Source organism: Prosopis cineraria, unplaced genomic scaffold (assembly GCF_029017545.1).
Source record: "Prosopis cineraria cultivar Desert tree isolate PC_DT_omini unplaced genomic scaffold, ASM2901754v1 PC6, whole genome shotgun sequence".
NCBI classification, from domain to species: Eukaryota; Viridiplantae; Streptophyta; class Magnoliopsida; order Fabales; family Fabaceae; genus Prosopis; species Prosopis cineraria.
This window is the reverse complement of record NW_026555337.1, coordinates 897800-912082: the sequence shown is the minus strand read 5'-3', so window position 1 is coordinate 912082 and position 14283 is coordinate 897800. Positions and strand designations below refer to the sequence as shown.

The following is a 14283-nucleotide window of genomic DNA, read 5'->3' as shown; positions in this document are numbered from 1 at the left end:
TCTGTGATAAAAATTTTCTTTTATTATTTAAAAAAAAATATAATCATTAATTTAATTTTGTTTTTAATCCTCATAACAACTAAAAATATTAAAATTATAAAAACTTAAAAAATAAATGTCACTCAATTTTACTAAAATTTTTAAAAACTGAAAATATTAAAAAAAATTATAGAGATTAAAAGCACATTATGATAAAACCATAATAATTGATGATTATATTTTTTTTTTCCTATAATTTATTGGTGCCGGGTTTAGAATCGTGCGTTTGGGAATGCTTCTCATGATTTAGTTCAAAAATTGCAAGGGGCCGGGCCATAAATTAAATCCTTTAAGCAACAAATATATTCATAAATATCTGCTGTAATGGGTGAAGGCCTAAAACCCTTGAGACAAGGAATAAGCTCGTTTAAGCCCTTCTGCTTTGTTTTTTAAATTTTTAAATTCTGAAATCACCAGTAACTAGTAAACAACCGCATCTTTCACTGCGTTCGTGCCTTCTCTTCTTTCGTTTCACTCTTTTCAATATTGGTCTCATTCGCTACAGAGGATGAATTTTAAAAAATCAAGAATAAAAAATAGTTTTTAAAACCATGTTCGGTATACCATGGAAATGGCAAAACCCTCTTGAGTTATTTACACGCCCTCACCCCTAAGTCCTACCAAATAGGGTCTTTGTTATCAAGAAGAAAAGGACTTCGGGGTCCTTCCCTCAAAAGTCAGAACAAGACATGCTTATAGAACAAGCAATGGTTATAGCACTTAATTCACACCCACTCATTAGGCAGTGTTAAACCTTCACCGATAATATGAACCCCGCATTGAAAGATGTGGTGTTGTCTCCGAGAATACGAGGCTACATTTGAACAAAGCAATACGGGAAATGGAAAGTATATAAAGCGTTATAAGGTATTTAAGCGTCGATCATGCAGAAGCAGGGCAGTGCAACATAGGTTAGAAAGCGTCTAGGTTAAAACCCTATGCTCCAACAGTGGGTATCAACTCAAGGGCCAGTGGGGTCCTCGTAGCGATGAAGAGGATCGGGGTTGGAACTTCCCTTGCTGACCCTACTGCTGTGCCTACGGAAGCTTCCCCAAATTTGCGAACCTTTAGAATGTAGAAATCCTTGGTAAAATAAAATACATTGAAGCAAGAGGTGGTTTCCTGTTCCTGTTTTCAGTTTTTACGAGTTCGTGGATTCAAAAAACCATACAATATATAGTTGTAAACCTTTGTGCTTGAAGAAGCTGTTGAAGGGACTCTGTTCCTTACTAGGGCTATCGCGCGAGAGAGACCTGCACTAGTTCAATGGACATACGTCTGAAAAAACAAAGGGATAGCATATAGGGATATCCATAAACTCACAAGGAAGCAGAGGATTCAGTAAAAAATAGTTGGGATCATAATGCTCAATGTCCCAACGAGATGATACAAGGCAACCAAACGACAACTCACAATAATTAAAAATCCCAGAGTATATTATCTCACGAAAAATAATACTAATCGAAGTAGCAACTGTTTAAATAAGCTTCTAAAAACTTAAATGACATAATCCTAGTTGATCTAGGATTCCAAATGAATAGATCATATCCTAAATAAAATAAATTAATTTTTCCAAAATTCAATATGAAAATAAAATAAAAGAAACTAATTTTCTAAATTTAAGAAAATAATAATAACTAAACTAATTCGACTTATGGGTTTGAGTATCTTGGGTTGAGTCAAATATGCTAAAAGTTTTTCTTTAGTCTTCTAGAATTTAATTTGCCTTTAAGACTTCTTAATCATTTAAAACATCCCTAATTAATGAATTTAGGGTTTCTGTCATTATTATAGCTTTGAATTTAATAATTGATCCTCTAATGTTCTACAACGAATCAAAAGTATTAAATGTTAAATTTTGACCCGTCCTTTGATTTTTATAACTACGGTTTTGAGGAAGGCCATAGGCCATATTTATGGAGCTACGAAGAGATAGGATAACAATCACCAAACTTTGGAGACTATGAAAAGAGAGTTGAGGGGAAGGGGGGAAATTTTGCCGGTTTAAAATTTCCTTTTAGTGTTAAAATAGGGGAAGACTTATGATGACGAATATTAATTTGAGAGAGTCTATTTTACCAATTTTACTAGGAGGAATGTGAATATCATATTTCATCCGGGCCCTAATAAATAAATAAATTAACATCCATAATAAAATAATAAAAAAGAGAAAATAGAAAATAAAAAATAGGAAAATATTTTATAACAAAAAAATAAATAAATAAAAATTTAAAAGGTATTGGATATGAAAATAATAAAAATGACACATATATAATCAAACTAGATTATGATCTAATATAGTAATGAGCTATAAAGATTTGAATATCTCAAATAATAAAATTATCAGAATAAAATATAATTTAATATTAAGATTTGAAGATTTTAAAATAATATAATAATTGAAATATAATAATAGGTAATATAACAATTAATCTCCAAATAATAATAACAAAAGAATATATAAAAATATTAATATAAATCACAATATAATTAAGATTTTAGAAAAACTCTAAATATTGGGGTCTATATAAAGAAAAGCAAAGGTAAATCATAAAGAGATAGTTAAATAAACTCAAGAAAACTGTGTGAGAAAAAAGATAGAAAAAAAAAATTAACATAAATTTCTAGAGGTAAATTCATCTTTCATACTTTTACATTGATCAAGTATTTTATAAAATTGAGTCTATAATCGTTCTAAACTTCCATTGTGATCTTCTAATTAAATTGCAATCTTTTGTCCTCGTGTACTCAAACATCGTGTGCGTGAGGTCATGATTTCCAATTTTGTTCTTCTTCATCTTGTGTCTTCACATGTTAAACTTTTCTTCTTTTATGCTATATGCTATAATAACGTGATATGATTGTTGGGTTTCAATATAATTCTTTGATGAATTTCCAAATAGAATATAATTTCTAGTCTCTGCATGTCTTATATAACAATTATTATTATTATTATGGAATTTGATTGTAATATACACACACCAATAGCGATACATTATCATAGTATATTATTAAAAGTGTTTTATATCTTTTTGACTATGTGAGATTTTCAGAGTCCATGCAGGCTTATAAATTAATTAATTTACAATCCTCCATAGCGATAAATTTTTACATGTATATAGTTTTGAAATAATCAATTTCATGAAATTTTCAGAGTCCTCACAGATTTATAAGTTAAAAACTTATGCTACATAGAGATAAATTATCGTGAGTACACATTTTAAAATATTTTATCCTTAAATAAAAATAAAAGGTTTTTCTAAAATAAAAAATCATATTTGGAAGATGGATTTTGGATACATGATATTTTCATAAATCTTATTAAAATTTTTTCCTTGAAATTGTTTCTCAAAATTTTATCACAAATAAAGAAATAAAATATTTTCAAAAATAAAAACTACAAACCAACATTAAAATTATTTTATAAAAAAATTAATAATTAATATTTTTCCTAAAAAAATTTCAGCCAAGAGACATGCGTTTTTACCTCAAACTACATGAGCTTTAATCCCTTAAAATAATACGTAGGCCCTAAAATTTCATCCTAGATCAAGTCCAATTTATAAATAAATAAAATTTTTTCTTTTGATTATCTTATTTGTTAAGGATAATTAAAATATTTTTAAGGCCATTTAAATTTATATAGTTAACTTAAGATAACTATTCATATGAATCGATTTTGAGGGATGCCTCATACCTTCTCTGCACACAATCGACTCCCTTACCTTTTTCTCAATAAGTGGACCATATAGTTAAAAATAGTTCCAAAATTACCTTTTAAAATTTTCATGATAACTCCAAATATTTATATTTCTTTTATTCAATTTTCCTCCTCGAAAAATTCCAGATTAGGCACAACAAGGATCATCCATGATTGATTGAAACTTACAAAAGAAACAAGTAAAAGAGAGAGGGTAGAATGGGGTTTGAGTAGTGCAGAATTAGAATTGGCCTATGCTTGGCCGTCACCCGTCTGCTTGTATACTTTTTTATGTAGTGGGGGAGAATGAGGCACCCATATCACATATGCAACTGTATTACATTATTTAGGCTACGAGAAGACTTTTACATAGAAATTGAAATGTTAACATCATTTTTTGTATAGAGAAGAGAACACGGGTGTTGACTATCTAGCTAAATTGGCACATAGTGTTCCTTGTGATTTTAATTTGTATCAAGTATCTCTTCATCTGGATTCTTTGTGGTTCCTTAGAAGGGTCCTTTTGTCTTATCTTTCTTTAGTATTTCTTAGTTTGGACATGATTACTTCATGAATGAAGTTTCCTTAATTTACCCCCCCTAAAAAAAAAAAAAACCTCGACCACATTCCAACTTGTTGATTGAAATGCATTTGTAAATATTGTTTGCGGGGTGGTGAAGAACAAGGCACCCATATCACAAATGTCAAGTTGAATGAGACTAATATGGCTTGAATTTTAAGATTGCTAAATAAAACGGAGGTGGGTCTTATTGAAATAAAAATCATTTTGTTGATTAAAATTGGATGAAAGCTCCCAAATTCATGTACAGATAATGATCAGCTTTCTTATTGCTTTAGTGAAAGACAAGAAACCGAACAAAGAAACGGGATGAATGAGCAGACGACATCCTGTCATTACTCTCACTATCATATCATATTACTCATTATTTAGACCTAATGACTTCTCCTTTCATGGCAAGAGACAACGTACTGAGGCTGCCCTCATTTTCCACTTGTACGCCGGGCATCACAACCGCTCTACTTCCTATAAATGCTTCTTCTCCAATCTCGATCTCTCCGAACTTGACCACCCCGCCTTCTCCTTCATATATGTGCCCAAAGAGCAAAGCTTCTCTTCCCACGCATCCTCCATTCCCAATCTTTACCATTTCCGGGTTCAATAATACTCCCATGCTGTCTACGTAGGCCTCACGTTCTGTTTCTACCTCTGCGCCCATCATTTTCATCCACACCACCAACCAAAATGAACCACTTGCCATGTCCATAAAATAATCTCCAACCACAGTTCTGATCGCCTGCCATGTGCTGTCCATTGTCACCCTTTGACTCCATATAGCCACTGTTTCACCTGCTTTCTTCCTTCCCACTAGCACGTATTTGGCAACAACACATGCCAATGCTGCCACGATACCTGAGAAAACCCAACATAAAGGAAGCAGCCAATTGACTGGGAGTTTCTGGGCATTCTTCAGTTGTACAACCCAATTCAAAGGACCGAAGACTGCTAAACCCACCACTACATGAGGTAGACTGGTTTGTAATAATGGTTGAATGCAAATTGCTAACAAGGTTTGATACCATGTTCTGGTCAAGCTCACTTCTTGCAACTCTGTTTTTTGTGTCGAAGCTGCCATTGGACATTTTGATAGATCTATCTTCACATCAGATTGCTCAATAAAGCTCCTCAAGGCCTCTGGGAGTGGCTCTTTATTTCTTAGCTTCTGACTAATCTCATAGACCAAGGAACGGCCGTGATCAATTGAAGCACTTTGGGAGCTCGAAGTAGCATGAATGACATCAAGTTCATGGCTTTTAAGATAGGGATTAAAGTCCAGTCTCTCTGATTCTTCGGTAGAAAGCATTTGATTGATGATTATCTCTCCAACATCAATGTATGGGAACTCATTCTCGTCCCATGGTTTAGTGCAGTCTAGCACAGTGTCACGAGAGGCTTCATTATCTGGTATTGGTTGGAGTTGTACTTGAAGAATGTATTGAACCCTGCTAGGAGAATTCACACGTTGCTGGAAATCATCAGCAAGAAAAAGTAAAGGACGTGCATCATTTTCATCCCTAGGAATAGCACCTGTCTCCGGTGGAAGGATCCCTTTTGGCTCTACCTTGCCGAAATCTTCGCTAATACGTTTGTCCCAAGGCCGCAACTTGAACTTCACATACATTTCCTGTCCATCTGTAAAGCGAATTAGCCGACAGAAGTTTGAGTAGTAGTGCAATTCAGCGTAAGAGACAGCATGCCGAAGAGAATTCCACACTGCTTCACGAACATGTGGGACTCGCTTAACAAACTCCTTTCTTGCATCAAGTCCACAAACAAGCCAGTTGGCGAAATCAGCAATAGTGCGAGCATAGAATGCATTGCCCGTTTTAAGTGTTAAGTCATAGAGAGAACACTCAGAAGTAGGACCTTCGGAGAGTATCTTTAAAGCTGCACCGCGAGCGTCGATCCTTGCATCATCATCAGCACTCAAGCTGTTGCTGTGCCTAACAATGATAGGGTATCTTTTTCCAGCGTGAAAAATCTTGTGTAGTGGAAAGCCTTCTATCTTGTTGTATAGTTTTAGGTATCCCTTTCCGCTAACTCCAGTGCGATGAAAATATCTTGCTTTAACTTTCAAAGTCGTGGCAGCCAAATTTGCAGCCAAATTAGACACCAATTTCTTGTATCCCATGTCCATCTCCTCTATCCTTTCATCCAAAGCATTTGTACAGTTTCTATTAGCAACTCGAGTTTGTGATCCAATGTACACACCACCCTCTTGGAGCAAAGAATTCATTGGAGCAATTGAAAGTGCACCCAAAATGACATTCTTTTCAATGGTTGAACCAGGGAGGACAAGGCTTTGACTCCCGACAACTGAATTATCTTGAATCTTGACTTTTTCACTAATATACCCATTAGAAGAATAGAACCCAGTAATTATCCGACAAAAATCACCAAGATGGGCCCCCCCACCAATTGACATTAAATTTGGGTTTGAAACAGGGTTGATGGCTCTAATAGAACATTGCTTGCCAATTTTGGCACCTAAAAGACGTAAATACATGCAAAAGGCTTCTGTTCCTGTTAAAAGTTTAGCAAATCTAAGGTGGCAAGCAATGATGATTCTATGTTGAAGCCATATTTTAAAATGGGTTTGCTTTTGACTAGACGCCAGGAGTCGAGTCAAAGAGCAAGTGAGAGAGCTGAGAATAAGACCATGAAGCAAGTAGAAACAAGAAAATGAAATGGCAAAGATAATGGGACTTGATGGGACATACGAAAACATGGTAGCATATGCTATGATGGTAAATGGGATCCAGTGGAAGGCTCCAGATAAGCAAATAAATGTGAAGTGTTGAAATGAGGGGGGATTCGAGAAGAACCTTATGTATAGGAAGTAGACAATAGCAGCGGCAAGGGAATTCAAAAAACCAATCAGATAGATTCCCATAAAATGGTAGATAACAGCAGGTTCAGTTTCACTAGTATCAACAGGTAGTACTGCGTTCTGAAATGCAATTGAAAGAGTCATTGGTTAATGTAGTTAAAATTTCAGTTACCAGGCTCAATAAAGTTACTTCAATAATGTAGAAAAGTGTTTCATTCATGCTAAAAAAGGAGACATGCATATGAATTTTAGTAAGTATAGACCCTAAAGTAAAAGATAAAAATAAAATAAGATTCAACTCCCAAAAAACATATATAAAAGTGATGAAACTGAAAAAAAAAAAAATTACATTGCAAGGGAAAAAAGAATCTTAATGGGCCTTTTTGATATTGTTTTGTGTTTTTATATTTTAAAAATAGTTCCATAGAATTATTTTTCAAAACAAGTTCTAAAATAAAATAAAAAGGAACAACATTCATTTGAAACATTGCACTGAACACAAAAAAGAAGGGCGTGGCTAGAGTCACAATTTTTTTGCAATGTTTACAAGATTGACATTAATGAAAACACTTCTTCCCCACCTCTTCCTTATTTTGCCAAAACGAAAGATGACAAGACGTCTAAAAGTTGCGCGGCTTTTTTGTTTTGCTTTTAAGAATACATCTATTTTCTTGTTTTTCAGAATGGATCGCCAAAAACATATTATCAAGCAACTTGTTTATTACAATGGTTTTGAAAATTACAAATTGTTCTCAAAACAGGAAATCAAAACTAATCATATGTTACTAAAAATATGCAAGGTGGTGAATTTAATGTTTTCTTATAATATTATTCAAGATTCGAACATACCTTATAAACATTGTTAAGCCTTGTCATTTTGAGCACTTGTTGGCCTGCTTCAACCTTTTGCATAGGTTGCACTTCAATGCCTTCCCCAATAACGCTTCCTTTTTGTAGAACAGCATAAGGCCCAATGGAAGAACCTTTGCCGATCCTAATAGGAAAGAAACTTACACGTCCATTCTTTACTTCATGGCTTTGGAGCAAAACTCCTTCTGCAATGACAACTTTATCTCCAATTGAAACTAGAGATGGGTCTGTGATGTCAATTGTATCCAACAGAACTGCAGATCCAATTCTTGCACCAAGCATCTCAAACCAATATTTCAGAAATATTGTTCCTCTAAGATGTACCGCCAGAACTTTAGAAGAGATTTCTTGCATTTTATAAAGTGCCCACCACTTGATGAAATCCACAGAATAAATGGAGATTTCAGGGGCAAGGGTATAATTTGGCCTCAGGAAAGAAGTCCCGAACAATGAAATGCAAATACAAGTGGAACCAATGCAAAGGATCCAAGCAAGAGGTGCAAAAGACAAAGAAATCAAATAACTCAACCAGGGTATCCCGTCTACTAATTTACTAACTCTCTGGATGAAACCCAAAATGGTAGTGATAGATAGATATGTGGGAAAAACTAGAATGACAGACATATAAATGAGTGCCAAGAGCTGGAGGAAACGAATGCCAAATTGGCGAGATCTGGTAACATCCACAATCAATTCAGAAGAATCAATCTCAAGTTCTGCAACATGGGATGGATTGTTCCCAAGTTGAGGTTGAGACTTCAATAGAAGATTCTCTGAGAAATTAGCCAACTCGAGAATGCAGGACGCAGCGAAGACATCGATAGCTGCTACTGGCACTCCCAAGAAATCAGAGAGCTTTTGAGTTGCTTTGACCACACCTATCGAGTCAATTCCATATGATGTTAGGTTGTCTGTAATTGAGATGTTATCAATTGAAATACCTGATTGCTCAGAAATAAGCCCCTTCAGGAATTCCACAATTTGTTCGTTGCTGATTCTTGGACTGCTTAGATTTTTATTTAGCACTAGTTGGGGTCGAGGTGTATATCCTTCCCTACATGTTCCTGTAGTGAATGATCGTGCTAATGTTTTCTTTGTCAAAAGTGGTTGCGGTGCCAAGTTCAATGTTCCATCTGTAAATTGCTTTAGGCATTCAAATCTCTTGATCTTTCCTGAGGTTGTTTTACTAATGGTTCTAGGCTTGACCAACTTGACTGAAGCAACAGAGACTCCATGTTCTTCTGCCACACGATTTTGAATTTGCCGGATCACTTCTTTGCCAACTGGTTTGCCGTCTCTTACTTCTGCAATCACAACGAGGCCAACCTGGTCAGAACCATCTGGAATGGAAATTCCCTTTGCTGATAGGGTTTCCTCAGGGACACCAATGACAGCACAACACCCTGGACGAAGAAGCTCAGATGAGCTTTCAACTGTTTTTTCAACGTCTGCCGAGTAAATATTTCTTCCAGCAACAATGATAAGGTCTTTGATTCTGCCAGTGATGAACAACTTTTGATCTATTACTCGTCCCAAATCTCCAGTCCTTGCGTAGTTACGTCCAGGGTGGTTTTCAAGCTCATTCCTGAAAGTTTTTTGACTCAATTCTTCCTTTCCCCAATATCCTATTCCTACACTCGGACTACTAATCCATATTTCTCCCTCCTTCCCATCTTCTTGAAGCTCTTCACCAGTCTCCGGATCAACTATTCTAATGTCTATATCTGCATCCCCTGGGTGAACGTACCCGCAACAAACTCTTGCTTGCCAATCAACAATAATAGGGTGACCTTCTCCAAACGCACAACTAACGAACACACAATTTTCTGCTAAGCCATATCCGGGAGCCATAACCTTCTGAGATAAGCCAAGAGTACTAGTTAGTTCAATAAATCTTTTCAAAGTCTTTTGTCTCACGGGCTCAGCTGCAACCATGAGAAACATCATAGACGTCAGGTCTAAATTTTGAAGCTTATCTTTGTCAGACTCTAGCCTTCGAATCAATAACTCGAAGGCAAAGTTAGGGCCAGCGCTATGAGTTGCTTGATACTTGCTGATAGTTTCAAGCCATAAAAGTGGCTTCTTGATAAATGTCATTGGAGAGAAAAGAATGGCTGTACCACCACTAACAAGAGATGTAAAGAGTCCGCCAATAAGCCCCATGTCATGATACTGAGGAAGCCAACTAACAAGTACTGTTCTTGAGCTGCTTTTATATTGTCTTCGCATCAACTTCACGTTATGAATCAGACCCCCATGAGTTATCATTACTCCTTTAGCATCACCAGTCGATCCTGATGTGAATTGCAAAAAACAAATATCATTAGGTTGAGGATCAGATTGATCAGCTAGACATTCCATACTCTGGTTCTTGAAGTTCTTGACCCAAGTATCCGTGTGCAGCCATGGAAGATTAGGCCACTGAGCCGAAGCCCTCCCACCTTTTCTACTTAGTGAGATTAAATTTTTCATTGACCCTGCACGGACTGCTGAATGATAAGCTGTTGTTGACAAAATTGCTACTATGCCACATGATTTAGCAATAATTTCAATCTTCATAAGTGCTTGCCCACTGCTTTGCATTGGATCTGGGGGAAGAACAGGAACTGGTATGACTTTAGCGCTTAGACATCCAAAGAAGGCATCAATGAAATCCAAACCAGGAACGTAGATCATTAAAACCCTGTCTCCAGGTTTGATAAATGGTTTTTGGCATGTTAATAGCTTTTGAGCAATGCAATTGGCATTTGAGTAAAGCTCTCCATAGGTCCTTTGGCACATCACAACCCCTTCTTCATTAATCCAAGTGTAGAGAGTTTTGTTTCGAGTAACAGAATGAGTTCCCCAGTACTTCAAATAACCGCTCAAATTAGGCAAATCAGAAAATTGTATTCCTGGCAATTCGCCTAATTCTTTTGGATCTTTTATCATGCCTTTCATTTGCAAGGGAAACAAACTCTGCAAAAGACAAGCTTATAGTAAGTGCAGGCCTGTTATATTAACTTGAATATATAGAGTTCATAAAAGTTCGACATTTCCTAGCTATTGATTAGCTTAAATATGCACAATGCCAAATTACCTTAGTGTAAGGAAATATTGGCAGGTCATTGTTAGTCCCAAAGTTCTTGCAGACTAAAGCAATTGCATAAGATGAATTTCTCTCTGTAAGCTCAAACGCCATAAGTCCACCTACATAGTAAGTATTCCTCGAACCTTGAAGTTCCAATTCAAATTTGTCATAGAAGCCATCTTTCATATCTGCTTTCAAACTCTAGAAATTAGTACACTTGCTAGGTGAAGGAAAACAAAATAGAGAAACTATTGAAAATTGAAATACCTTGACCGCTAACATGAGGGAAATACTTGAAACGACGTTGAAGAATCACATTCTCAACTTCTCCTCCAATGGCTTCTACTGCATTGATCGCAAGCTCAGTGACAATTGGTCCCTTAATGTCAGCAGAGTTGCCATATGACCATAGCAAGAATATATCAGTGTCAGCATAGAATTTCTGCAACGCAACTGGATTTCCAATTGTACTAGGATCTTCCATAAACTCCCTAAAATAATAAAATCCAATAGGCATATCCTCGAGCCCGTTAATCTTCAAAACAGTAGTGTAGTAGTCATTTGTCTCTACTTTGCTGAATAAATCCCTTTCAAGATCACTGACATCCATGACTTCAGCTTCTTGCTCTGCCCACAAGACTTCCTCATTAGGTAACGGTGGGACAAAGCCACAAAAACCTTATGTAAATACTGAAGAGCAATAAATTTACATACCTATGCAAGTTGAAGGTAAGGATCTATAAGTTCTTCCATATTTTAATGGAAAATTTCCCGAGATTATAATCTTGTCAAACTCCATTGTTTTAACTTCATCAGAATTTTTGGCATTAACGGTGACGCCTTCAGAGTTGCGTCTGACGGCCAACACTTCAGTGTTGCAGTGAAGTTTCAGTGGAAGCGATTCAGCAATCTTCTGCCAAAGACTTGTATATCCACCTTTAAAACGTCTAATTTTTCCCGCCATTGACGTTCTGGTAAATTCATGAAGATACGCGTATGGCATATCTTGAACAAACCCATATCCTGAAGCGGTGTAACCATAGGCTACGGATTTAGGAACAAATTTGAGTCCATATCGCTCAATATATTCCGGACTTAAGTCCGAAGCAAGTTCACTAACAGCGTGGACACCAATACGATCAGAATTCTTTACCTTTTCCTGTCAGTAGCGCAAAAGGAATAAATAGGTTTCAACTTTCAAGTCATTGTGTAGTATGGGCTTATAGTGGAGGCTTACTTGGATTTCCAATGTAAGTGACATCACAGATACGTAATCATCTGCAACTTTAATATCTTGATAATTTCCAGTAGAACATTCAATAACAGCAAGCTTGTGGGAATCCATTTCTTCTAATACAGACCCTGTCTCTTTTGCCAAGTGAAAAATGACAGGAGCGCTACTTGCAGCAAGAACTTGCCCGCCCAAGTCATAAACCTTCCCTGTATAAATAGAGATTCAACATATTGTCAAGATTCAAGTATTAATGACATGAATGAGCTAGAGATTGCTAACAAGCTTTACCTTCAATTTCCACTGATTCGCACATGCCACCAACTGCATGATGCTTCTCCAACACGGTCACGTCTTTATAACCAAGCCTGCACAATGCATAAGCAGCTGACAAGCCACTTGGACCACCCCCCACAATTCCAATTCGCGTGTTTACTGGCAAGGATGGATGCAACTTGGAGAACTGGTCTTCTATTGACCTTACTGGATCCATCTTCTCTGGATTCCACACTTCTTGTCCGTGGAACCTATCGGAGTTGTTTGCATAATATGTCATTCAACCCTTTCGTTTTACAAAGGCCCAATAATACCAAAGAATATGGAGTTAACATTGTGTAATAACAAGAGAATGATAAGCTGATTCCTGAAAGACTTGAGAAAAATTTAAGATGAAACTCAAATATGTTCGCCCTAAACTGAAGCTAATGTAAGAGACAGGCTTTGTAACATCAATAAAACAGATATAGCTAATTAGCTATTACCTAAGGTGCAGACTCCAGATCAATAGTCTTGGTCCCAAGAGTAAAAGGCGTCTAAGTAAAGAGAATAATCTACTGACAGTCCACAATATCAATTGATAGAAAAACATGCTCTGTCCCGCACAAGTTTACAATAAGAATTACGCAAAGTTTAGAAGGCAAGAGAAAACCAAGGAAAAAGGAAAAAAGAAACTCTACTCTAGTCATAGGTAGTTGCTGAAACCCAGATGGACGGCTTACTTGCCAGAAACACTAAAAAATAAGAGCTTAAGAGATTATACCTTCAAGAGTGTATCCTTCTTCGTCAAGATTTGTCAATCAACTTCGCACAATGCCTATTCCTGCAATTACAGAGCCACTGTAACCTAAAAGTAGTAGAACTGAGCACGGAAGGCGTATGAAAACATGCAACAAAATTGTGTGAAGACATTTATGTGATGAGAAATGTTGAACTGGCTGTCGTCAGCAGCAGTTCTTCCTCTGTTTGTTCTTTGTCAATGCTACTAAATGAACGATCTCTCCCAGGGATCAAAGGCAAATGGTCAAACGTAGGATGATGAGGGAAAGATAAATGGATGTATCAAGTAACGCGCGAAAGACATCCACGGAAGACAATACTAACCTCGGTGACGGAATTGCACGGAGTTGCTCCAAGTGGAAGCGAGATGACTAGTGAGAAAAAGTAAGCAAGCGAGTGAGAGAAAAAGGCCGTTACTGCACTCATGGAATTGGAAGTTAAGTTACAGAGCTCATTCTTATAATATTTATATAAACAGGGTCCAAGGTTGCATGCCGTCAACAAGTATAGACAAATCACCGCACTGTTCATATTCGGCGAGTCTCTTTCCTTTCGAGGACTACGAGAAACTCACCGTCTAACAGGCTACAAGATATTCGCCCCTGATCCCAATGTATTAGCGACAACATTCGAAGAATCCGCCTCAACAGTGACAATTTGAGCATTTCCGTATAAGAATCCACATGCAGCACACCGCTTACGCTTCTATGGGGTGCGAATAAAGAGTTCTTACGGGAATCCAGGCTACAAGGGCGTAAGTTCCAAAGCCGACCATGTATCCCCTCTTATTTTCTTGTGCCATGAACTCAGAAATGGCGCGGGAACAGTTGGGGATCAACTAAACCAATAGTTAGAAGAAGAAAAAATAAACCAACCAACCGATTCCTATCTCACGTCAAAACTTTTT

General features: G+C 36.6%; 1 protein-coding gene across 1 annotated transcript; it reads right to left on the bottom strand.

The window, feature by feature from the left end:
- Window positions 1-4500: 4500 nt before the first annotated feature.
- On the bottom strand, window positions 4501-12876 carry LOC129313184 (uncharacterized). Its single transcript, XM_054956155.1, has 7 exons — window positions 12612-12876; window positions 12327-12529; window positions 11804-12248; window positions 11357-11716; window positions 11099-11277; window positions 7999-10977; window positions 4501-7269 (listed from the first exon to the last, which is right to left on the bottom strand). The coding sequence occupies exons 1-7, from the start codon at window positions 12874-12876 to the stop codon at window positions 4684-4686; spliced, it is 7017 nt and encodes a 2338-aa protein (XP_054812130.1). The 3' UTR covers window positions 4501-4683.
- Window positions 12877-14283: the final 1407 nt, after the last annotated feature.